Source organism: Equus caballus, chromosome 21 (assembly GCF_041296265.1).
Source record: "Equus caballus isolate H_3958 breed thoroughbred chromosome 21, TB-T2T, whole genome shotgun sequence".
Taxonomy (NCBI): domain Eukaryota; kingdom Metazoa; phylum Chordata; class Mammalia; order Perissodactyla; family Equidae; genus Equus; species Equus caballus.
In genome coordinates this window covers 35,939,296-35,966,499 of record NC_091704.1, presented here as the reverse complement: position 1 = coordinate 35,966,499, position 27,204 = coordinate 35,939,296, and the positions used below count along the sequence as shown (strand labels likewise).

At 37.8% G+C, this 27,204-nt stretch overlaps 1 protein-coding gene across 1 annotated transcript in view; it reads right to left on the bottom strand.

Annotated features, from left to right (window-relative positions):
- Positions 1-1,253: 1,253 nt before the first annotated feature.
- EMB (embigin) overlaps positions 1,254-27,204 on the bottom strand; it is a 42,902-nt gene continuing 16,951 nt past the window's right edge. The window contains exons 3-9 of the mRNA XM_023625673.2: positions 17,098-17,284; positions 16,798-16,886; positions 8,489-8,616; positions 5,967-6,246; positions 5,154-5,187; positions 2,243-2,297; positions 1,254-1,650 (exon numbers count right to left, since the gene is read on the bottom strand). Of these exons, the coding sequence (XP_023481441.2) occupies positions 1,633-1,650; positions 2,243-2,297; positions 5,154-5,187; positions 5,967-6,246; positions 8,489-8,616; positions 16,798-16,886; positions 17,098-17,284 (791 nt within the window). The 3' untranslated portion in view covers positions 1,254-1,632. The remainder of the gene's footprint in view (positions 1,651-2,242; positions 2,298-5,153; positions 5,188-5,966; positions 6,247-8,488; positions 8,617-16,797; positions 16,887-17,097; positions 17,285-27,204) is intronic.

Here is a 27,204-nt window from a genome sequence, read left to right as displayed (position 1 = left end):
GATAATTTTATCAAATTAATAATGAATTAAAACAAACCAAATGCATGGCTCATGGTTCTGAGACCAAGAATAAAACAATATCTGCCATTACTTAAAGGATGTATTCTAGTTCAACAAAACTTGTACATATAGTTAACATGCTTTACACAAAATACTGTTGCAACAAAATAATGAGCAGCTTCCAAGTCACTCCTTTATGTGTATTATTCATACTAGTAATATTTTTAACATTTGTTAAGATGCCATATAAAATTATTACTACCAGAATTTTATTATAATTTTCTCAGCCAGTATATCATGTAAATTTCTATATTTTTTTTTCCAAATCATTGAACTATTCTTTTCCCAGCTGTAATCTCCTAGTTACCAAGAATTCTGGGCTCCTTGCTCCCATCCCAAACTCTTCCCTCTTTGCTTCTGATTGTTCTGAACCCTGCTGCACTCTGGGGGGTGGGGCACAGGACCCTCCAGCACCAAGGACACCCCACAGATTTCATGTCATCATCTTCAACCCAATCTAGTATCCTGCACTATGATTTTAACATTCCATTCAAAGCCACTGACAACCTTGCATGTCTATTCAGATTCCATGTGATTTGGTTACAGTGATTTCGTAAAATATTTCAGTTATATTTGCAATAGAAACTATTCTATTTTTGAAGAAAAGTGTAAGGCATTTGCAACAACATAGCAGAAGGACTTTAGTCCTGAATTTCAGACAAAGGAACTAGTATTGTGAAGCTCTAATAATATATTTTAGATGTTTGGCCAGCCCTGGATACCAGGAAACCAGATATCAAGCCACAGATACCAGGAAACCATGACTCGCAGGACCATCCCTGTAGCAATGCTATATTATAGCTATATGGGTCTGCACTCTACAACGTCAACACCAGGTGTGACTTAAGATATCCCAAAGCCATGGGTTTAAAAAAAATGCTCTGCATAAAGACTAAGAATCACTTTAGCCTGGTGTGGGAAAGCAGTGGAGATGAGTAGAATAAAGATTGGGAAATCTGCTTTTGTGGTGATGGAGATTTGGGGCAAGTGTATGGTTTTATTTCCTTACCTTAAACCAATATTTTTGGAGGAAAAGTACGTTTTTCTTGTGGAGATTGTAGAGTGAGTTTCATTAGCAAAGGTAGAAAGTATTCATTTCCTAATGAACACAGTTTTCAATATGACAGAGGGATGAAAATTATTACAAATACTTCTAGACATAGTAAGCATGACTGGAAAAAAAACTTTCAAGATAAATGGCAAAGTTTTTCTCTTTAATGAATCTTTGGTTATAAACAGGTCTTGAGAGACATTAGCTCTATGTACTAGTAACTGGTTTTGCTGGTGTCTGCTCTGTGTCCCTTCAGGATCAGGATGAAATTAATTATCCTGGGTTGCAGCTCATAGAATACATTTAATACAATTTATCTGGCTTTAATGTAAAATAATTACAGAATGAAAATATATCTTTAGATCTGATAGCATAGATTATTTACAAAGCTACTGCTGAGCATGTTGCATAAATTTTCCATCCTTTTAAAAATAAAAACTCAGATGTTCTTAACAGGAAGCATACACAAAGCTGAAATACAAACTGTATCTTCCCGTGAGTCTTGACATGATGCTTCTCATTCACTGGCTCACAGATTCCTGTGTTAAATAAAGCATAATGAGACATAATTAGCATGTCCTGGTTATTCTGTAGTAACTTATGATCACTTCAGCAAAGCAAAAGGTGCTGGGCGGGTGATCCAAACTACTGCCCAAGCCAAAAGTTCCTATTCTCAATACTCAGGAAAAGTACTTGGATGAATCGTGAAAATTTTGATTCTGATCAGTAAAGAAATTAAGCTCATGTGGATTCGTTCATAGCACCAAATATATGCGAATATATGAGAATAAGATAAGAAAATCCAGAAAAATTGAGAAAGAACAAAAATGAGACTACATGAAAAGCTGTAAAAGAAACTAGCCTGTGGTGACAAAAGAACACAATATATAGGCAGTGCAATAGATTTACTTTTAGGTTGGTTGCCACATGTTCTCTGGTGGAAAAAAAGATGGCATTTATTTTTGTATAACTATATGTTTTCTCCCATAATATTGTAAACAAGCATATTCAAGCACAGTGAATGACTAGGTCTTTTATGAAACCAAAAAAAAAAAAGGAGCTGGATTAATAGATAGCCTTTGTATACTGAATTTTACCTTTTATTTGGAGTATCATTTGGAAGCAACTTACATTTTTTCTGTGCCTGGTGGCATTATTTTCTATACCATTGCTATCATCTGATTTCCTGTGAGGAAAAAAAAAAAAAAATCACCAGATGTTTACACTGCCTATAATTAAGTCAGTACACCATTTACATCATGGCCATCAGGTTCAAATGTAAAAGGTCAAAACAGACAGAATTCGTTCTTCCTAAAAATGTTTTCCTCATAATGTGGATTTTGATTTTATGCCATTGCTTGGAGAGGAACTGTTGCCGCAGATGATAGTGACAAAGGCCTGTTTATTTTATGCATTAGGAGAACTGCTTCTCCCCAAGCAGGAAGGGGGGCTTAGTGTATGGCTATAACTTACATGTTGTCTTGACACATGCAAGACAATGGCCAATCAGCTCAGCCAACATGTGAGATACAGGTGCTGCAACTGGACGTGTTTACTACATTGAATTAGAGGTTAAACTTGGTTCTTTATCTATCCATTGTGCATCAGTGCAAGACTGCAAAAGTGGGCTTCAGATTCTTAAGACAAGAATGACTAAACTAGGTCACAGTGGTGTGTGATGAACACCCTTCTAAGTCTTACCCAGCAGGCTTAGCACATTAAGCTATGACTCCCAGATAATAAATTCAACCACCTAAACAATTATGTCAAAATTTGGAGGGGGGAGCAGGTAGGGGAGACTGTGTGGATTAAATATCTGAGTAGATCAAACAAGTGAGAGTGAGCTCCACATTGCACTATTTGAAGTAACTAGCTTTTTTTGATGTTAGACATTTAGTAGTATTTTTAAAAATCATTTTCACCAGAAACTCTATGAATCACTATCTAAACACATATATAAACAGTATATATAAAACGTATTGATAAATAATATTTATCGTCTGTCAAGAAAAATTTGTCTCCTAACTAAAAATTCTAAAAGAGCATGGTAAAAGGTTGCTCTAAATGAGTTCATGTGCTCTTGATTTTTGTATTAAATCCAGAGATACTGAAATAACCAAAAAAAGAGAAAAGTGAAACACTGTCAGTGATTTCTGTAGAACAGTAGAGGATGCAGAAAACCAGGGGCAATATCCCAATTACCAATGAATGAAAATAAAGTTAACTGATTATACTACAGATTGAATCCGTTTGACATTGCTCTGACGCTATTCTAGAAAAAAATATTAAAAAAATATTTTTAAAATAGGGTAGGCTACATAAGTGAAAATTAAATTATGAAGAATTGATCGTCCACTCCACACTGTTCTGGCATACCTCAGAGTGTGTCTTAAACAAACCTGAAGGCACTGAGACCAGAGCAACCTCCAAATGTGACTGTAAAGGAATGGCTGCAAACACTGGGGAGGCTGAGCTGGGAGAACGGAAGAACCCGGGCAAGGCTGTAACTGTCTGAAATATCCTAATGACTGCTGTGTTTTTTATATGACTCCAAGTATAAGAAAGGGAATCGATACATGGGAACCAGGAAGATACAAAGCACAAATCAATATAAACAAGACGTCTGAGATCTCCAGAAAGAGGTGCAATTTCCTTCCAACTAGGAGAGTCTATGATTCTAAGACAACAGTGTCTTTTTCCTATCCGGGGTTACGGAACTCCTGATACAATTATTTTACGACTTTAATTTAGAAGCTTTTATCATGTTGATTTATTTCACCTGCCATAGGTGGACTGAGTAAAAATAACTATTTGAACAATGTCTGTGAATCTAAATGACAACATTCTGCCCCATTCCCGCTCTTTAACCATGGCTATAAACCGCTCCCCAGAATTCCTGTTGGCTGAGAAAGAGAAAGTGCCATTTTGTGTTGTTAACAGTTGCTCAGGCCTCCCATTTCCTAGGTCTCTTTCAGTAGCTTTATTCTGGCCTCATTTTCATGGTCCAGCCCTTGGCTCTGTTATTCAGACCTTAATCTCAGTCTCACGCACCTCCATCACTGGACTCCACACTCAGTCTTTGACTTAGAGGAACCAGGAACTCCCAGCTTCGCCAAACCAAACGACATCCCTGGCAATTATCCTCCCAGCTCTCCTCATACTCACCTCTAAACGAGGGGGCTGTAAGAGAGCTAGCGGCTCAGTTTGTGTTCTTTCAAAAATAATGACTAAAAGAATTCTAGGCCTCTGATTTTCAACAAGACAGAATATCAGGATCACTGATAGACATTTTAAAAAATACAGATGCCCAGGCACCAATCCCAGAGGTTCTGATCCAGGAGATCCAATAAGGTCTGAGCCCCTGTACTTTTAAGGAGCATCCTAAGTGATCAAAAATATAGCCCGGCTTGGGCTGGTCCAGTGGCATAGTGGTTAGGTTTGCATGCTCCGCTTCAGCAGCTCAGGGGTCGCGGGTTTGCAGACCTACACACCGCTCATCAAGGCACACTGTGGCAGAGTCCCACAAACAAAATAGAGGAAGACTGGCACAAATGTTAGCTCTGGGACAATCTTCCTCAAGCAAAAAGAGGAAGACTGGCATCAGATGTTAGCTCAAGGCCAATCTTCCTCATCAAAAAAATATATATACGTATAGATATTGACAGGGTGGAGTATCACTGCTTACACAAATAATACTTCCTTATGGTTACTGAATATCTTCTGTGCACCAAAGCCTATGCTAAGCATTTTTACATATCAAACATCATTTAATCCAAAAACCTTATGTGGTAAATACTATCATGAAACCCATTTTGTCGAGGAGAAAACTGAAGCTCAGCGAGATGAAAGTAAGTGGAGGAGGGTATTCTCATGCAGGCAGGCGAATTCCAGATGCCATTCTTCACAGATAGATGTGTACAGAAAATAACACACACGTGTATACTCTTGTGCTTTTTTTTCCTAACTGCAAACATTTTATTTACTTTCACATTTATCTGTATTCTACTCAAGTGAAAATTAATCTGTAAAAAATAATACTTACAGCTGTTCCATTTGTTTAAATTCTTTCCCATCATCTGTGTAACGAAAGAAGAATGTAACTATTAAGATTGTTTTATTATTCTTACAAAGTATAGATGTTCCATTCAACTCCCCCCTGAGTTAACGCATTGTGCCGTTTCCCTCTTTGGAATGAACGAGAGACGTGCTGCTTTACACACTACACCTCTGTCACGTCTTCTTCTTTCCCTGCTCTCCAGACCTGACCTGTGATTTTGATCAAGCACAGTCTAGTGCGTGGGGTTTACAAACACAGGATTGATTGACTTGTAATTATTTAAGTTATTAAAAATTTAATACAAAGCCAGGAAAGAATACAGAACGTAAGATAAATTTTCTTAGGGGACCATTGGCTTCTCAACCTGTAATCCATGGGGCACAGGCTACAAAAATAGAAAATTGACAGGTCAATATCTCTTTTATAAGCACTCCAGAATGTCTGACAAAATATTTTTTAAAATGAGTATTCGAAGTGAAAGAGTAATTGTTTATCTTTGAGAATTTTTATATTAAGCTACCACAGAACTTTCTAATGTTCCAGTACCAAAGCACTGGTGTGTAGGTACCAGTAACACCAAAGAAAAGGAAAAAGAAATAAAGGTATATTTTAATACTAAAATTTTTCAGGAAGTTGAAACAAGAAAACCATCAATACAAGCTCACAGCTCACTGTCATCATTGATATTAACATAAATGCCACTCCAGATACCAAAGTTAGATTTTTCCCAAATACTCTAAAGCCACTGTAATGTACCAAGTCAGAACACGAGAATATTACCTAAAAAAGAAATCGTACCTGGCTGCTTCTTTTTCTTTTGAGTGTACATTTCACAAAGCAGAATAATAGCCACTAAAAGAACCACTTCAGCAATTATTCCAAGAAATGGTTTGAGGGGCACCAGATAACTGAGAACCACAAGTTGAAGGCGTTCTTCGCTCTCGCCTAACTGGAACACTGCGTGGCACCAATAAGAGCCCTGATCTTCCTCTGAAATGTGCATTATCTTGAGCCTTGTTTCATTAGCATTTGTTCCATTGATCACATACTTATCATTCATTTGAACGTCGAGAGGAACCTAATATAAGAAGACATTAAAACCCATTTCTATTATATTGCATAAAAGATACATATCCTAAATGATCTAGCTTTGAATGAAAGCTATAAGATAGTACCAAGAAAAGTGCTTACCAGAAAAAGGCAGATTAAAATTTGTGAGAAGTTATACATAACAGCGCTCAAGTCTTCTTAGAGTTTGATCTCCCAGCGGTAGGAAAAAAACAAAAAGTATACTTTGCTTTAAGTACTTCGCCCTGAATGAATCTACAGTGTGTAGGTCATCATGGGTAAATATTATATGAGAATTAAAAATACAGAAAAATTCCAGCCATCTGGGTTTCATATTCTAATACCTGGCCAGTTGTTCAAACTACTTCCTCCTTCACTAGTGCAACAAACATTACATCGACTATTAATGAAGCCACAAAATCTCATCATTGTTATAAAGGAAGATCACTGGCTCCTGACACTGGGAGTTCCTCAGACTGGAATGGAGGATGAAATCATCAGGCCTTTGAAGCTGATATAGAAGGAATGGTAGAAATTCCCTGTGAGCATGGTCTATGTGGTAGTCTGCACATCTGTCTTTTCATATCTGAATTTTTCGCTCTCAGGGAAGCTGGCTCCTGAGAGTCACTAGGTTTTCCCCAGCCTCTTAAGAGTCATACTAAGCTATTTGGGAGCTGATTTATTTAATCTATTCAAACTAAATTTTATTCTCGGGCTATTTGATGGCATCACTGCTCTATCACTCAACCCCCCTATTCAACAAACGCTAACCTGCATACAAATAATCTTGGAGGTTATCTGATAGAGAACTGTGAGTTTATTATCTGCCAAAAACATTATGGCAACCTGGCTCCCTGTGCACAGCATTGCCTGTGATGCTTGTCACAAATATATGCTCCCTAAGTCAGATCTGATAAATCAAAGTACTGCATGTCTAACGGGCACTCCAGGTGATTCTGATGCAGATGGTTGGTCTACATTTTGAAAAACACTTGACCTAAAGTTTTGACCTGCACCCTCTTCCCGGCACTTTCTTCACATTCTAATGCTTAGGGCCCATGCTTAGGGCCAAACTGAGAGAAAACTAGTACAGCAAATGAAGAGAAGCACAGACTACATTCTAAAAGTTTAATATAACTAGATTTAGGCTATTTTTTGTCTATTATCACATATGCATAAATAAACTAGGCTATTATTTCAAATACCATGATTCGTCTTTGTTTTGATAAATTTACATGTCTTTAAAAAATATTTATATACACAAAATGACTGCCTTTCCTACTCATCAGTAAGAAGATAAGCCTAAACATTAACAGTTTAAGTCTGCTCCTAAGTGATTTGGAGCTATTTCTTTGAAAAATCAAACCAATGTTATCACAGAATCAGTCACTCTCCATTTCAAGTCCTTCCCCTGTCATCCTTCAACAGTCTACAATAGCATTGATTTTGTCTAAGAAGCAATTTAATATTTCCTTGTAAGATCTCCACCGTCTCGTACAGTTCCTTCTAGAACTACATCCTGCCTTTACAGGACGTCAACTTCAACGCCCATTAGCACCAGGGCAATAAAAGAATGTCCCCTAAAGAACAATGGCCTAAATTTCCCTGCTATTAGAGGTATTGGGGAGGAAGAAAGAGAGTCAGAAATGATTTCTTAAATACTCATGTTTTTCTTATTAGCTCTTCGAATAGCCATTAATTCTTTAACAGGAATATAAAGTATTTGGCTTCCCTTAGGTCTCTGGAAGGCCAAAAGGAGTCAGGGACATTTACTGAGAGAACCCAAGACCTAAGAGTAAGTTACCAAATTTTCCTTCTTTTCTCAAATGGTCCCATTGTATTACATTCTTTCACAAATGTTTCCAGACAGAAGCAGGAAAAGAAGATTGCCTTTTTTTTCAGTTACTTTCATGGAATGATAAGAAAAAAAGAATCTTTTTTGTTGAGCTTATTTCTAAACTCATCAACTAAAAGTGAATTTTAACTTCCTTTCAAAGAATTTAAATAAATTGCTAAATCTAAAAAACAAAGTACCAGCTAATGAAACATTAAGAGTATCTTCAGATAGATAATGTAATATGCTAAAAACATCAAATGACAACTCCATTTATCATTGTTCTATCTTATGAATACATATTAAAGAATAAGATAGAAGTATAAAGAGTCCTAGGAATTCTGAGTCTGTTATAATCTTATTATTTATGAAATAAAAGTTTTTTTGTTTTCTTCAAATCAAAGAAACTTGATCTTACCTGTACACTCCCATTACTACTGTACCAGGTCCAATTTAAAGGAGCACAATCTTGACATTTACATATCAAGACCGTTGAATCCCCCACATAAGTGATCAATGGTTTGTTTTTTCCATGAAGTTCAGGGACTAAGAAAAGAGAAATGTATGTTACTGGAAGAGTTCGAAAAGGGAGAATGTATTCAAATTGAAGACTATTTCTCCTTTCATTTTCTCATTAATATACAATTTTTTAAATGTAGTTTTAGTTCTATATAAAATGAAACTAATTTATAGTAGTTAGAAATGTTTAGTAGCAATAATAACAGCAGTAGGTAGGTGTAACTATCTGTAATGTAGAAATAGAAGAAAGGTCTTCTTTTATTGAGCCTAATAACAATTGCAAGTATTGTAATAAGCTATTACATGCTTTGGATAAGAAAGAAACTTTATGTTTTCAAGCCTATTCTTTCTTCCTACCTACTGAGTTCCTTTAGACAAATATTTTTTCCAAGTTTTACCCTTAGATGGCATTTGAGTGAAGAGACGAAATTTTCAGGACATAAAACCTTTAGTTTATACATATTTATGAAAAGCCCTCAAAGAGTTGGAGAAGTTGGAAACACAGGAAAATTAAGGGGACAGAGTAGGAAAGAAAATGAGATATAAAACACTTTCATGTGGTTTTTGTGATTGTTTGTTTTTTTCTTTCTGCTTTTTCTCCCCAAATCCCCCCAGTATATAGTTGTACATATTTTAGTTGTGGTTCCTTCTAGTCGTAGTACGTGGGACGCTGCCTCAACGTGGCCTGATGAGTGGTGCCATGCCCGCGCCCAGGATCCGAACCAGCAAAACCCCGGGCCGCTGCAGCGGAGCGCATGAACTTAACCACTCGGCCACGGGCCGACCCCTCATATGGTTTTGTAAAAACATATACTAATACTCATTATGATAAATTTCTTAAGAAAGTTCTGAAGCAGATGCCATTAGTAATAGAATAAAAATGAGTACTGAATTTAGAAAAATTAAATTTTAAGGATGTGAACATCTTGGTAAAGAAAATTAAAACATAAGCAAAACAATAAAAAGCCAACCAACAGCCTCCATGGTGAAACTGGTTCCTTCTGATTGACCTCGAAGAATATATTATAGAATGTACCCTAACACTGGAGATGTGGACAGATCAACAAACATTACTTTCGTTGATCTTTTTTTCTTTTTCTTTTACTAATTTTAGCAGACTTCTGGTTTTGTGTTTTGTTTTTCCATTTTTTGTTGTTTGCTTGGTTTGCTGAAAGAGAGAGAATATATAAAATTATGTCTAAAGTTTTAATACTATATTGACAAATTTTACAGATATTGTGTGATATTCACTTGTTATCCTATTTTTAGATTTCATTTTGAGGAGGTTAAGGGTGGGTAATGGAAAGATCAATTTCAATTACTAAAATTGGGTTTCTAGATTAAATACATTCCCAAGTGCTCTTGGCTTTCTGCCACCCAAAGATAATTGCGCATTTGCTAGATGTATGAATTGTAAAGATGAGGAAAGGGAAAATAATTGATAATAACTAGAAGAGAAATTCTGATTTGTATAACTACCAAAGAAGGAGTAAAATTAGGGCTGGAGAATAGGATTTCTTTATGGGTTCTGTCCTTAGGTGATGAATGTTACAACGAAGTGCATGGAAGTTTTCCTTTTTCCTTATTGTCTGAAGTGGGCCTAACTACAAGTGCACATATCACCCTCTCCTTCATCAGTACTGCTGACCAGCAGAGTGTTGACTGAGGCATCATTAATAATAAAGAGATGCAAATAAGAGGAAGGTATGTCACCCATGAAAGCAAAAATGCTTCAAGTAATCACAAGAAAGATGACAAAGTAGTCTTTCAGTGGTTCTCACAATTTTCGTAAGCAAGGAAACACATTTTGATGAAATTGAATGGTCTACAACTACATTCACCAAAGATATGAAATGCCAATCAGAAATTTATAATCACCCCATTAATAGTCTATGAAAACATATTAAGGTACCACTAGAGAGCTCCTGAGGGAGGAGAGAGGTGAGCTCACGTGACTAGCCTGGTTGAAGTCCTCCCAACCAGAAGCAACTGGTGAGTTGCCCTTACCAGAAGATACTCTGAGCACTCCTTTTGAGAGGCTACTAGTGTCCCACACTCCCTATTGATCACCATTAGGCTGAGGGACATTAAGGGACATGTGGTTAATACATGTCCATTTCAAAGGTCAGGTCATCAGTGTTTGAAAGAGTCAGCAGAATGTGACAATGACGTGACAAAGATATGAGTCCAGGAAATATCTGAATTAGAATTACAGCTTCATTGTTACTAGTGTTGAGGACATAGGTAGGTCAAACTCATCCTACAGTGTTGCTGTTGTAAAGGATTAAGCACAAGAACATAATACATCAAGTGCTTGCTGCACAGTATACACCACAAAATTCAAACTTTTGCTGTGATCATGTACTGGTACTGCTTTTTTTAATTGAGCTTTCTTACAATTTACAATTCCCCTGGCCTTTCTTCATAGTGGTTATCAGCCAGCTTAATAGGATGGATTATCATCATGTGCAAGAATGATTTCTAGGCTACCTGCCCATGGGGAACAGAGAAGAAATCAGACCTTGAATAAAAAGGAGAACTGCAAACTCACCCGAATACCTCTCAGAATCATAGGAATGTTTAAAAAAGAAACCCAAAACAAGGAAAAGGTTCCAAGCTGAGGCCTTTACAGACCTCCCAGCCCATCTGAGAAAGGGGAGTACAACGGTAAAATGATGAAAAATGGGAAATAAATTTACAGGAGACAAGGCCCAGAAGAATGAAGAAACAGCAGCTTTGAGATGCTGGTGACAGCACGAATCCATCCTTTAATAACATTATTAAACAATTTTTCAGTGAAGCTGTAAAACAAATTCCACAGCTTGAAACACACATTCAAGTGCTTGGCTAAAGCAGTTAAATACAATTTTGTTTGTATAAGGATTACAATTTAAACATAAATTAGAACAACTTAAATCAGGGTGCCTAATTACTGCTTCTTACTATAACAAGAAATGAAATTGGCTAAAAAGTTAAAAAGAAAATCTTGTTGCAGACCTACACGGTATATAGAGCAGAAAGAACACATGGAATAATAACTTTACAGACTATTATAAAACCTAAGAATAAAAAGAAAATGGCCCATTCACCACATACTGGTTTTAACAAGAAAAGGCAGAATAAAGCAACTAATACTTTGATACAAACATGAGCTAAGTTTTAAAATAAGAGAGTAATTGCTATCCACATGTCTTTTTAAGTATAAAAGTAAAGAGGGAGTCTCTCACATAAGTGCTCTGCCCTATTAGGTCAAGCTACTTCTGTTAATGTTTGGTTTGATTTCCTAAGTCTGTAGTCGGCCCTTCAGGGCTCATTTGTGGACCCGGACAGCTCTCTAATGGAGGAAAATAACCACTATAAGAAAATTGGAAGCAACTCTAGGATCCAAGAGAGTAGGCTGACCATCTGTTCTGATATTAACAACTATATTCTAAGTTCTTGAGAAACAAGACAATAAGTTGAAATGTCAAAATATTAAAGGCTTAAATGAGGCTGAACCACAGAACACTTTGTTCTGTTTCATTTTTCTTATGGTAGGAGTTTCGCCACTAGACGCTGGAGGCGGTGGCAATTGAAGGCTGGGCAGTGGCCTGTGGACTGAAGTCCCTGGTGACCTGGATATAAATTCCCTCCTCATTCAACTCTCCAATTTTCCAGACTAGAGAGGAGGATTGTCCTGGAGTGATCATGTTCTAGGGCACTGATTGGGCCCTGTTGTCTAGGGCTGGGAATTTGGAGATAGAAAGAACGCAGCCCCATGCTCAGCATGTTTTTTCGGGTTCAGGAGAGAGTATCCTCCTTCTAGAGTAGGAAATACCAAATTGAGCTTGGGCTGTGAAGGAAGAGATGACTCTGCTTTTTTTTTTTTTAAGGTTTAGTAAGACCCAACTAAGGAAAAAGAAGCCATCCATGTGGTCAAGGCTTCCAACAATTTCAGCAAGGTTTGTGGCCAAGGCTGGCCAATAATAAAATATTCCTTTGCTTTGGTGTGTCCTTTTTGTGTATATTTCCATATTTGAGATTTTGTTAAGAGGAGGAATGATTGGACCGAGTGAAAACCAAGTCATTCTTGGGTCTCCTGACAAAGCACTATCAATCTATCAGCTCAATACCACCTTCCAAGATACCCAATACCTGGTGTGGTTTTAGTCTTAAATGAAGTATGAGGACACAGAGGCATTTGAGGGATAAAGTCCCACTTGGAAAGATCAACTCTGCTTAAGGAGAGGCTTCAGCTAAAGACCTGGGGATTAAGCATGGATCTGAGCTGGGCTAACATAGGGATTCTTTTCAGAAGCCACAAGGTTCCTTCCAAATCTCAGACGGAGCAGAGCCATAATTCCTGAATTCCATATGGAGAGGTACAACACGTACATCTTTAGCACTGCTCTTTAACAGTGCAGCTCTGATGAAGTTACTCCTGCAGCCAGGCTAGGCTCACCTTAAAACAAGCACTCCTTTGAAGGCGGACTTTGAAACTGGTTGTATTAGGCACCAGTTGGGGGCACAGTTTCTGCTTTCCCAGGCTGTTTATCTCCCACATATCCTATTTCTCAATCTCAGTATGCTTCTTTCTGGAAATTAGGTCATGCTTTAACAGAAAAACATGTGTTGAAATATGATCAAAATATTGAAATATACCCACAGGCTAAGAATCTAAAGTGGAAGAAAGGCAACATTTGGGGGGAAAACATGGCAGAAGACTGTTTTTCAGTAAGCCTGTAAGAGGCACAGGTTTGGGAAGCACAGCTGGTGGCTGAAAGGGGCTTTTCAAGAAAATCTTCGGTATTCTATGAGGTTTGGGTGAGGAACACATGCCTACACTATTAAACTATACCATTGAAATAAGATCAGGTCGGAGACTGCAGATAACTGACACTGACTGAGTGAGTGATGCCACAGAGAAACTGAAACCCAAACTGTGTTTTCTTTTCATATCTTCTGTTTTGTTGACTATCCACTAGATTAATGGCCAAGATAACATTACCCACTGCTCTGCTCTGCTATCTATGCCGGATAACAGGAGCGTGGGTCTAAATTATAAAATGCACTATGCTCAGGGAACATTAATTTGTTTTCACTCCTCCAAGGTCACAGTTGGTTCTGGGCCACTGCTTATGTTTGGAAATACTTATGCATATAAGGATAGTGATACAGTATTCCAACGTGCCTTGTTGACCTTTTGTAACTTTGGATAAAGCAGGACAAATGAGAACCTTGGGGTTGGAAGAATCCAGGTTTGAAGATGGTGAAATTGCTGATTTAGACTAGTGTCTAGGAAGATGGGGGTCAAGGATCTATCCAGTGAAAGGGAAAGCTCTATGGAGTTGTAAGATTGGAGATTTATATGCGTATACTCAGGGACTAGAACAAATTGGCCTAAGTATCATTTTTGGTTCAAAGATAACTGGGTACTATCAAATTAAGAAAAAGATTCTTCCATATGGTCAAAGGCAGCTTAAAGGGACACTGGCATTTGAAGCTGAAGTTCCAACTGATTCTATGATGCTACTCTCCCATACTTTGACTCCTTGGGTACTTCCCAGTGAAGACAGATGGCTGGGCCAAGACAGTTTTAGCACTTGGTACTATCAAAATATCACCATAACTTCCAAAAGTTCCATGTCTTATTACTTATCCTTTACTAACTAAATTTCTGCGTCTTTGCATCTTTCTACTAAGAGATTAACATTGATGAATATTATGGAAATTTTTACCAACTACCTCAGAAAATCTAACCCACTACTAAGAAACATTGTGGACCATCACTCATGTTTTTTGGGGGAAAAGTGATCAATGACATATTAGCAGTTGCAAGCTTCCAGCGTGCCCTTTTACTATCTCCCCTGTACTGACATCAACAGCCCAACACACAAAGCCAGTAGGTTCTCCTGCATCATACTAATCAGCGATGCTGAGGCCCTTTTACAATCTTGTAGTAATAAATCAACCAACTCCCATAAAGGCAGAAGCAGGGACTTTGCTGATGAATTGTTCTGAGGACTCAGACTCAAGCACTATAGTTGACTCAAGTAGTCAATAGCAGGACTTACTTCTATTTTTTTTTTGGCTCAATTTAAAGTAGAAGATAAAACAGGCTTTTCATCCACACTTAATTGTAGTGCTGCTAAGGGAAGATAATCCTTCTTCTTAGGAAAGACCATAAGCAACCCATGTGGAGAAAGAGTATAATAGAATATTTATAAAAATATACACCATTCTATACGCCTTACAGATCTAATTAAATAACAACTACAATATGAATCGTTCTGCAGATGCCTTTAAATTGTACTCAGACGAAATGATTTCTCCAAGCAATATTCAATTTAGATGAATTACAGAGAATTATTACTTTACCAAATAAGATCTGGAAGGGCCCAACTTGTTAATTTTATAAATATCTTCAAGACACAGTGTATACTTAAAAGTTACATTAATGTTAAACGGGCATTAAAAACTAGTAAAATGAACTAAACTGCTTCAAGAAAACTATGAAAAGAAAAAAAGGAAATATTCAGTGGCTCTTTGCATTCCTCAAGCACTGGATTTCAAACCTCTTAGCCTTGTGTTGCTGCTTCTGACACCAGCCAGTATCAGCCTAGTTATCTCAAAATAGATAGGAACCAAGAGGCTTTCTCTAAGACTGTGTGGCATTAAATGAATTGGTATATTGGAAACTAAAATGCTTCTGCTGATCTTCACATTAGAGGCAGGAATGATCACTTCCAAATAATAATGTAAGTAATTTATTATAAGAGAGCTAATAAGAAAAAATGTAATATATTCAACATTTAAACTTTGAACAGGCAAGACTAGTACATATTTCTAGAAAACAGTGCTATTTAGAAGGAAAAATAGCAATTTTTACAGTTCAATCTCCTGGAGGCACTTTAAGTCTCAAGATTTGATGAGTATGTCCTCAAGACCTGTAGGCTTTCTTTACATATTTAAAGGAGACTGATAGAATGTTTACTAGGATTGTGTGTGTGTGTGTGTGTCTGGGTGTATGTGTGCATGTGCTTAATATCCTTTAAGCTCATTAGGAAAGAAAGGGAGGGAGAGAGGGAGAAAGGAAGTAGGGAGGGAGGGAGATAAAAAGACAGGGAAAGGAAAAGGAAAAGGGAAGGAATAGAAGAAGGAAACATACATGTGTATCTATACTTCACTAAGTTAAAATAGGCAAAAGGAGCAAAGAAGGTTAAAAGAGAATGTACGTGATCAAAATTATCAAAGAATGATACTAGTTTCTGCCTTTGGAGAGACCAAAGTGTATAAATATAAGGATTTATTATATTTACCAAGTAGGAACATTTACAAAACCACATGAAGGAAGTGATCCCGTGAGTGCAGAGGGAATACAGGGGCAAACCATTTTAAATCACGGCGATGATGAAGCAGGCCATTCGGCTATGGATGGAGCCTTGGGGACAGTATCCATATTTTTTCGGAGCAGCTAGCTAGACTTCACAATTTTTAGGAAAAGTAAAGAACAATTTCTCATGTACACTGGGAAATTAACGTGAAACAAAGCCCAAAATAGTTAATATGGCAACAGACCACATTTCCCAAATACTTATCCAACTCAAATGACTAGTCTTTATCATGAGATCAAGACCTTTAAAGTTTTGATTTAATGACCGTAAATGTAAAATACTTTGATTTGTTTGTTTTCACAGGAGAGAGCTGTGGATTATATTCCAGGGTTTGTCCTTAACTTGATAAGATCAAAAGCAGGCAACCCTTTTGCACACCTCCACATCATTTTAAAATTTTATGGATCCCTAAAATCCCAAGTTCTGGAGCCAGTGACACACAACACCAAGGCATATTGTCACAGTCTAGAAGTACAGCAACTCAGACGCCTAGAGGAATATTATCGAAGCTCTGAGTTTAGAGGGCTAAATATAGATAAGTTCAAGAGACTGCCATGACTTACACACAACCTGGCAGCTCAGTCTTTGGAACTAAACCTGTGCTTTAAATGGGGGGAGGGAGGCAGGGGTGGGAGTGGACTGGGAAATGCAAATTCTACCACTGAGAAGGCACTGGGAAGCTCCATTTTCAAGGTCACCACTTATGATTCAATGGAAAGCATATGATTTTCTTTCAGCCGCATTACGTTTAGTGTTGTAATAATTAAAAATTGGGGGATTAGAATTCTAAGAATATAATGCTGAAGTTATTACTCTATAAATTATTAGTACTGACCTTTGAAATTAAATGTGCCCCTTTGTTCCTTTTCCTCTTCAAAGAAACAAGAATAACTTCCCATCTGTTTGCTATTAATGATGGTGACCCTAAAGACAATTTAGGTTATTAATATAGGCTTAGTTCTCAAAACTCTTCTTAATGAAAATCAAGACTCAGCCATTAATCAAAATAATTCTGTAAATATGCAAATTAGACTATTAGCATAGCATTCAAGTGACAGTAAAGGAAAGAATGCGCAGTCAGCAAAAGTATTTAGAATTTAACGTAGCCATGCAGGTTAAAATTTTGTGTACTCACGTGTATAGGGTGTACATGATGCTTCCTGTTATATTGATCATATAATTACTCTCAAGTAGCTCATCATCTTTTTTCCAAGTGACATTTACTAAATTCAAATCCCCAGATGTTGTGAATTGGCATATGAGTTCTACGTTAGAAGGTCTTTGTAAAGTGATATTTTTTTCCACTGGCACATCAGAATGTTCTATTAGCCACAAAAAGAAAACAAAAAAAGATATGAAAGTTACAGTTAGGAGAAACCCAATAAAGAAACAGTTCAAATCATCAACAATACTGCTTCTATCGACAGTTTCTTAATGTAACATTTCTTTGAAGAATGATTCCTCTGTTGGAGTAGATTTGGTTCCCTTTATTATTCTCTTTCATAGGCACAGCTGAAGAAAAGTTGTGTTACAACATTAACAGAATGACAAAAGCCTAAGGCTATGATCTTAATCTCCTTAAAATCTCTAACTGACAAGGATGTAGGGAAAAGAGTATTGTATTAAAGGAGAGCCATATGTTCTGATAGTGTAGAAACAATACAGTTAAAACAAACAAAAATTAGTGGAGAGAGAACAGAATGACTGTTTTAAATGCTTTCAGTAAGTATGTTATTGGCAGCTATCACAAGAATGTATTATGTATAATGTGGGTTCGTGTGACACACTAATTCTAAAATTCCAAGTCTTCTTATTCCTTAAAAACTCACAGGGATTGGATAAAGATAGAAATATAAGACAGAAGAATTTAAATAAACATTCCAGAGTCTTGAATTTTCACTGAATTTGAAATACCAGTACAAAGCCATGAGGTGCTATTTCTATATATAAATGCATAGATATAGATATAGATATCCCCCACTTATGGAGGATACATACAGCCAACTTTGTTTATTTTGAACAGTGGTCAATAAAGGGAAAATATCAAACAAGTACACTGCTCCTCCTACACTAAATGTGCCACTGGTAACTAAATAATAGAGGAGGAAATCTTTCTCTTTATAGAATTCCAGCTAATAAATGGAGAAATCATAGAAATATAAAACAATGAGTTGCAACCCCTAGTGAATCATGGATCTAGACATTTTGCATCCACTGCCGCAATCACCTCAAAAGCAGAAGTGTGTGTCTCTTAAGGAACGCCCCACTACCTAGGAAGTAATCTTGTCAAAAAAAAAAAAGTAAAGGGGGCAGGGGGTAAAACTGACTAAGTCTCTAGATCCAATTACCACTTTTACAGGAAACACAGAAGAGGGCAAAACATGTTAAACTATGCCCCACGAAAGTAATCCACAAAATCCAGATTGTGAGAAAACTCTACAAGACGAATGATCTGATTTTTTCAACAGATAAATTAGAAAAGAGAGAGAGAGAAACTTAAAAATAAGATACTTAAAAAACACGCCTCTAAAAAAAAAAGTAAAACTATAATATTTAGGGATGCACAGCTGGGTAACAAGGCAATCTTAAAGAGCAAGGAAGTGACTATATAAAAATCAGAAAAGTGGTGGCTACTCTTAAGGGGGAGGAAAGGGTTGCATTGGGAGAGGGCACTGCCTTATGTAAATACATTTCTCAATTTCATGCCCAACAGTATCATATCACTAAAAGCAGAATGCAGAGCCAAACTGCAGAAAGAAAAACAAATCGAACTTAAAATAGCAGAACATCACTTTTAGTTACATTTAAAACTTTACAAAAATGCTTCCTTAAGCAACGACCAGGTGCAAAGTTTGCAAACAGTCAAGTACAGCTACTGAGAAGTGCTTTGTGAGCACACGCTTGAAATAACTGCTTGTTTAATTCCAAAATGGCTGAATTGAATTTTATGCTCCAAAAGAAAGGAAAAAAAGAAAATCTTAGTTATAGAGAGACCTTAACAAGATACAATTGTATAGTGAAAAAATGGAATCAGTAAAACTGAAGGGATTTACACATTTCAGCATACGTGCTGAGCATCTACTACATGCCAGAAATGACACTAGGTACTAGTAACAGGAGAAAATATTTCAAGATTTACTATATTTAGTCCTGAGCTGCTGTTTTCTGTAAATTTTCTTCACTTCACCTTTTGCTCTGGTGCACCCTTAAAACTTAGTCTTGTCTCCATGTCAAAGAAATTTACTTCATTAGTCAATTTCATGAAGGAGTTCTCGACACACAGTCCCTATTTTCACCTACATACTCATTTCAACACAGCGTACTCTGGTATCTTACTGACCACATTACAGAAAGTGCTTTCTCTTTGGTTAAAAATGGCCTAACTGTTTAACCTGATGAGCTCTTTTCAGAGCTCATGTTTTGTTTGATGTCTCCAAAATATCAGATATTGCCAAAGACTACTTACTCCTTGAAATTCCCTTTACTTTGCTTCTGTTTCATGATCCTAACATTTTGGTAGCCACACCAACTCTTCCAACTGCCCATAAAAGTTGGTGTCCTGTGAGACTTTGCTCTCCAGCCTCTTCACTTTTCAATTTGACACTCCCATGTTCGATTCAACTATTATCTCTAATACCCTTTATTTGCAAAACTCTTGGCTCCAATCAAGACTTCCTTCTTGATCCCTAAGTCCATAGCTCTAAGTCTCGAGTGGGCATCCAAACCTAGCTATCCCATTGGTACTTCAAATTCAATATATCCAAAGGAATGCACTAACTTTCTCCTCCCCTGACCCATAACACTGACTGACATGCAGTAGAATTCAGTTGATTCCAGCTCTGAGATGCCAATCAAATCTGCTCAGTTGGCTCCAACCCTCCCTACTATAGGCCTTTGACGAGTTCAGGATGTGCTACCACCAAAATAGAGAAGCTTGCCCTATTGAATATTTGAAGCTGAAGGAGTTTGAGAAAACAGAAGTAGGAAGGTCACTCTGACCTTCCCCCTGCTGTTCTCCCCTGAAACAGGTCATAAAACCCTCAGGTGGGAGGTGCCTTCCCTAACCCTGGAGGAAAGGAGCATCCTTATCCCCGAAGACAAAGGGACAAGGAGAAGAATCCTAACAAATTCACCTTGCTAAGTTTCCCCCAGTTAATTACACTTATCTCATACTCTCTGACCTATCAAACATTCCCAAGACTGTCCGCTCTTCACCAAACTTAGCAAACAATACTCAGGTTTAACTATTTCTTCAGGCCTTAATTTCCTTATGGAGGATCCTGTGTCACATAAAACTTACATTAAATAATTTTGTTTACTTTTTCCTATTAATCTGTCTTTGTGAGTTTAATTTTCAGACCCAGTCAGGGACTCTAAGAGGATCAAGGAAAATTTTTTCCCCCCTTATACCTTCAGTATCTTTCACCAGGACCAGAGAAATGACCTCCTAACTTCTCTTAGCCGCAGTTTCTTTTCCTCCACGTATTTTCCATAACTACACCAAAGTTGTCCTTCTAAAGCAAAACAGATTATTTAATTGCTCTGATTAGATACCTTCCATTTGCCAAAAAAGCATCTTTTTTTTAAATTGTGGCAAGAACATTTAACATGAGCTCTACCATCTTAGATTTTTAAGTGTACAATACAGTATTATCGCTAAGGACAATGCTGTACAGTAGATCTCTAGAACTTATACATCTTGCCTAACTGAAACTTAGCACCTTTGATTAATACCTCTCCACTTCCCCCTACCTCAGCCCCTGGCAACCACCATTCTACTCTTTGCTTCTATGAGTTTGACTATTTTAGACACTTCATATCACAATAGCCAAGACATAGAAATAATCTAAATGTCCATTGATGGTGAACAGGCCCCAAAAATGTGGTATATACACAAAATGGAATATCACCCAGCCTTAAAAAAAGAAGGAAATACAGCAACATGCAACAGCATGGATGAACCCCAAGGACACCATTACAAGTGAAATAAGCCAGCCATTGAAGGACAAACACTGCATGACTCCACCCATATGGAGGGGTCTGCACTTCTGTAGTCTCTGCTCATAGCAGTTACAGTCTTTGTTGGCAATGCATAGATCCTGGGAAGGCTGAACTGGTTTGGTTTATCCACTTACTGGTGTGTGAAAGGAAATCTTAACTTACAGAGAAGGAAGGGGCCTCAGAAGGTCAAAATGTCTAGGGTATGTGGTATACAGACCATCCACCGAAGTCTCCACAAAACTCTTCCGCATCCTGTAAAACTCTCTTCAGACATTGCTCCAGACATTGGAGATTTCTGTGAGCCTTTTGCTCAGGTCTGAGCTGAGTGGCTCTCATCAGTAGCCCAAGTCTACACTGGCAGGCCAGCCTGCTTGGAATGAGGACACCCAGGCCTCACCGCAGGTTGTGGAATTTCAGGAGGTTCTGGAGGCTGGAGCACCCAGAAAAAGTCTATTCTGACTCTTGCATTATTTCTTTGGCACCTTGTGGGGCTGATGACAAACCATCTTTATTGGAGGAGCACTGGCAAGGAGGTATAGCAGGATTATCACTCCTAGTGAGACAGGCATCTTGGTGGGCTAGGTGAGGCCCTAGCTGAGACAAGTGTGCACATACAGGAAGCCACAACCACCTGAAGTCTGCCACACACCTTATAACATAGAGCAAGTCAACAGCCCGTCCATGCCTGCTGCAAACCACTCGGTTCGCAGAGGGACCACAAACTGAGCACGCAGTTCCAAAGTCAATCAGCCAGCTGATCACATCCCGAGATCCAGTCCCCAGCTACTGCGCCCACGTCCCTTTGAAGTCCCCTAAAAAATCCCCTTCAACCCAGCTCGAGGTTGCTCTCTCTGCTTTCCGAGACAGCCCAGGCTCTCTGCAGCCTGTCCTTTCCCTTACCTAAGTCTTGCTTAATTGCTCAAGAAAACTTAATAAAACTGTTTTGTACTTTATTCTGTGGCTCTCACTTGAATTCTTTCCTGAAAAGGCCCTTTCTTGGGCCCGGGACCCCAGGTGGGGTACCCAGCCTGAAAACACTAGCAGGAGGCATTACAGACATATTGATATTCCAGAAGGTGATGCTAGGGTACCATGCTCTTTTCAGGGATGTGGCTTATCGGAGCCTCCTAACACAGCAGGACGTTAGACTATGAACTATCACCCCCATTCCACAAGGGAGCAGCCCAGCTTCCGGGGTTTCTTGCTCAAGGTTACTCACAGAGCAAAACAAAGCATTTGTATGTTGGACACCTCAGTTTCCTCATTTGTAAAATGGGACAACACATATCATGAGACTGTAGAAAGGATTAAATGGGCTATAATAAGGAAAGTTTTAGTAATATATTAATGTCTGAATAACTGCCCACTTACTTCTTCTCACCATTTAACTCATTGGAGAATATAACAAAAGCTATTATGTATCTCGTAAAAGTTATATACTGATTATATGAGATAAACCCCTTTATTATCATTCCTACTTCATAGATGAGCAAGCTGATGCAAAGAGAGGTTGACTATCTTGCCCCAGATAATATATCAAGAAAACGACAGAGGTGAATCTCAAATTTAGGTGTGGCTGAGTCCATATTCTCATGACCAACAGTATATATCAACTCTCAAAGATATGAAATTTCATAACAATGGAATTTTCTTCATCACTTTCAAAATACTGAACCAAGATTACTTTTTGAGGAAGATTGGCCCAGAGCTAACATCTGTGCCCATCTTCCTCTATTTTACATGTGGGACGCCTGCCACGGCATGGCCTGATAAGTAGTGCACACATCTGCTCCCGGGATCCGTACCAGCATACTCTAGGCTGCCAAAGCAGAGCACACGAACTTAACCGCTACACCACCGGACCAGCCTCTGAACCAAGATTTTACATGAAAGAAAATATTTATAGAAGATGAAACAAATGCATAATGTAGTAACATAGCAATGTGATGATAGATGAATGGTGTGATGGACATATTTTAAACATTCACACTTTTAACTGAATGCTTCTATTAAAAGTGGAATGTAGTCTTTCTCTGTGGCAGGCCATTCTCCAAGCCCTAACTGCTATCTCACTGTTTCTTATAATACTTTGCAGGTGCTTCTGCAGCTTGCTTTCTTTCTTATCAGGAAATCACAAGCGTCAAAAATATGTAAAAAGTTTTACGTCAAACTTTAAAATATTTGTGGTTAGCCAACAAACTAACATTTCCATTGAACTCAATGGACAATGTTTCAACTTCCTCAAACCCCCCCAACTGCAATGCATTCCTGCTATCTTAAAGTGTTGCAAAAACATCCACGACATCTGTTTCCAAGACTATACCCATTTGCTCCGTTGCTGAACTATACTTTAAAAAGACTATTCTTAAAATCATACAATAATTTATATCTGCCTAAAAACTGTCTCATTTTCATAGTTAAAATTTTTAAAGTATATGAACCTTTGAAGAATTTGGAGTCTTCAGAGAAATGACAGGAGTTAGTCCTTAATGGGTCCATCTAGGAATTATACTGCTTGAAATAAAAGTCTACTTTGTTACTTTACTTTTTTTAAAAAAGCCAATTAAAATTTCTTGCAGAGGACAATGTTTCCAAACATGTTTTAGAAGCGGAAACTCATATTAAAGAGAATTAAGTCCACTACCACATATAAACCTGGTAGAATGGGACAACCATGACTGAAGCAGAGAGGGAACATGCAGCTCTCTTTCATCTTACCACAGAAGGCAATCAGGTCCCAAGTTACATCCTAAAATAGAGACAGAGCATCCAGAGTCCTTACAGAAACGGAAGCCCCCTAACATGAGGCCAACATCCTGCATACAAGTGAAGCAATCAATCCTATTTGGAACATGCTGTTGCTCCATTTATGTGATGCTTCTTACCAGATGCGGTTGAATTGACTTTATAAAATAACTCCTCTGAATAAGAATAAATACATCATCTTAAACTTAACATTCAAAATTTGTAAAATAACACAAGAACATCGCTCCTTCGTTCTTGTAATTTTTACCCCCTCCCAAATTAAATCTCATATTGAAATAAAATATCACGATCATCCTATTTTTTTCACTGACTCTGTCAACAAGTTATTTATATGCCATCTGATAAGTGCAATACTGATGGGTTACAGGCTAAAATGCATGTGGTTCCCGAATCCCATAAGTTTAAAACATAAAATCACCAAGTACACAGAGAAGCCCGAAAGGATGTAGTTCCAACTTGAGCATAAAAGTATACAATAAAAGTATATGTGTGTGTATATATATATATATATAAAAGTGTCTGTGTATATATATACCTATAGGAGCCCCAAAGACCTAGGAACTATGTGGCTGGTGTTATATAAGCACAGTTCATTCTCAAACTTTTGAAATTTTATACAGGCATCCTCAAAAGAAAGGGAAATACTAAAAAATGTGGATGGCTTCTACACAAATGAAGCCAGGTTTACCAAACAAAATTCATCAAAGATTCAGCAATATTTTGGCAAAAGTGCTAAAATTAGCCAAGGAAAGATGCTGGCTGTATTTTATTAAACAAAGTTCCTGCTGGTCACTGTTTTCTTCCACTTTAATTAGTATCACATTTAATGGTTATTTCTCTACTTTCTTAACTAACTGACTTAAGATCATTTCAAAGAAAAATTTTAAAAGGTACATGGTTCCATTTGAATTTCAGAAAAGCGTATTTCTTCTTGTTTCCAACAATGTAATACGTAATTTGAGGTTATAGCATTTAGTAATAATCTGACAAACACTTTCTTCCCTGGACGTCAACAGTCTTTACGCAAGATGCGATGACTGGCAGTCTGCCCTGAGAAACATCACAAATATCTGCATCTCAATGGAGTCATTCCAGGATCTTCTCGACAACAAAGTGCCTGATCAGCCAAATGTAAGGGACTCTCGCTTCTTTTCCTCAATCTCGTTGCCCGGGCAGCTGCCCCTGGAATCCGAGTGATCCTAACCCAGACCTCTTGCCTGGCTGGCTCTAGGCAACATGACTACCTTTCCTGACCTTGATTGGTCTTCCAAATTTTCCTCCGTACCTTAACTGCATATCTGTTCCTCCAGCGACTGTTCTGCCAACGTCCCTGCATCACCAGGACCTTGCCAGGCCAGCGGCTCACATCTCACCATGGTAAACAACACGTGCCATTGGGGAGAGCTCATGCCAACATTACCAAGGTGGTCAAGAAAACTGCTAACCAATGTTTTGATTTTAACCTTTTCAGTTAAACTATAACACACTGATTGAGATACCAAACACTATAATAAACAGAGGGAAAGAAAACAATAAAAGTAACAATAACAAAACCTTCTAATTGCTGTAACGCAAACAATGAATTCCAAATACTGACAATGGGAAACTTGATATACACGGTGATATAAAAATAGACCATTATCAAAAGATCAGTTTTAAAAACCTAGTGACAGCAGAAAGGAAAAAAAACTTCTATTCTTAGTCAAGTCAATTATGCTTTCACAAATACACTCATCTCAGCAAATGCAATTTCTATGACAAGTCTATTTAAGAATAAGGCAATTAGAATAGCTTTGTTTTCGAAGCTTTCTACATAGTTACTAAACTAATGTACATTTCCTTAAAATGTGTATGATTGTTTTAATAACACTGTTGAAAGAAATGGGTAATTGGGCATTAAGAAAGGCTGCATAGTATAATGACTAATAGCACGGCCCCTGGTACCAGACTGCCTGGGTTTAAAACGGGGCTCCTTGGTCGATTCACTTAATGCCTGTGTGCCTTCTTTTCCTCATCTGCAAATTACAAATAGTAACAGGACCACTGCATACAGTTATGAGGATTAAATTAAGCTATATTTAGAAACATATACATGGGACATAGGCAACACTATGTATCTGCTAAGCAAATAATTAGTAACAGTTTAAAAACATAAAATAAGTAAACAACCACGCTTTCATGAATCAAAGGTCATGTTTTTCACTCTCCCATGTACAGGAGGACCCCGTGTTTCCCAGTCCCAAGCATGTTTGGGTAAATAAGAGTGCTAAGAGCTGGGCGAATGTTGCCATGCTGGTCCAAAATTTGCAACTAATGTATTACATTTGAAATCTGTTTACAGGAAACATTTTATCCCAACAAAGAGATCAGCTTCTAAAATGGCCAGATGAAAAGAGAAAACAATAAAAACAGTATAGAAATGTTATAAGCCCAATTCAAATAAACAATGATATGACACTAGGAAAACCTTCCATTCACAAAGTAGATTAAAAATCCTAGTGATATCAATAAGAAAGCCTGTGGTACCAAATAACCATCAATGCATTCAGATTTAAATTCTCTATTTCAGCAAAGGTAGTTTCTAAGACCAAACTTTGTGATGGGAAGGCAACCAGAACAACAGCCCACATGAAAATGCAAACGTCTCGGTCACAGCTCAGAACTCCAGTGTTTCAAAATTAATGTCAAATCTTTTCTTTTGTCAAATAACAACAAATCTAGACTTGAATAAGGAGAGACTTTATTCAAAAAGTCTATTGCCAGAAGGAAAATGTTCCAAACTTTGGATCTGTAAGCATCTCGAAATCAAACAGAAAAAGGCTTTTCTTTTACAGGGAGGGGTAAGCAGCTAGCAGGAACTTTCGGGAGGAAATGAGGCAAATCAGTGGTGGGTGGAAGCGGACCGCCCGTGCCTGGGCTGCGGTCACACATTAGTGCTCGCTCAGACTCGGGGGAAGCTGAAGTTCAGGGGCCCAGGAGGAAGAGAAGCCTGACTTAAGTTTGGTCATGCCAAGGCAGAAGGCAAGAAGTGGACAATTGTGAACATCTGGTCTCTTCATAACAGTAGGAGTACAATCGTGAGCTGCTTAACGAATGGGACACATTCTGAGAAATGCATCATTAGGCGATTTTGTGGTGTGAACAGCATAGAGGGTACTTACACAAACCTAGGTGGTATAGACTACTACACACCTAGGCTATGTGGCCCTAATCTTATGGGACCACCATCATATATGCAGTCTGTCCTTAAGCAAAACATCTTTACGTGGCATATGACTGTGCTGGTTTTAATAGCAGTAGTAGAATAAAAGAGTGGTTAGGAGTTAAACCATCCAGACAGGTTAAGTAAGTAAGTAAGTAACCAGCCTGACAACAACCAAAATGTCCATTTCCTGCTCTTCATCTGCGCATGTTTTTCCCAGCCTCCAGCTACACGGGGGAAGTGAGGGATGTGTTGCTGCCAGCATCACCAGGC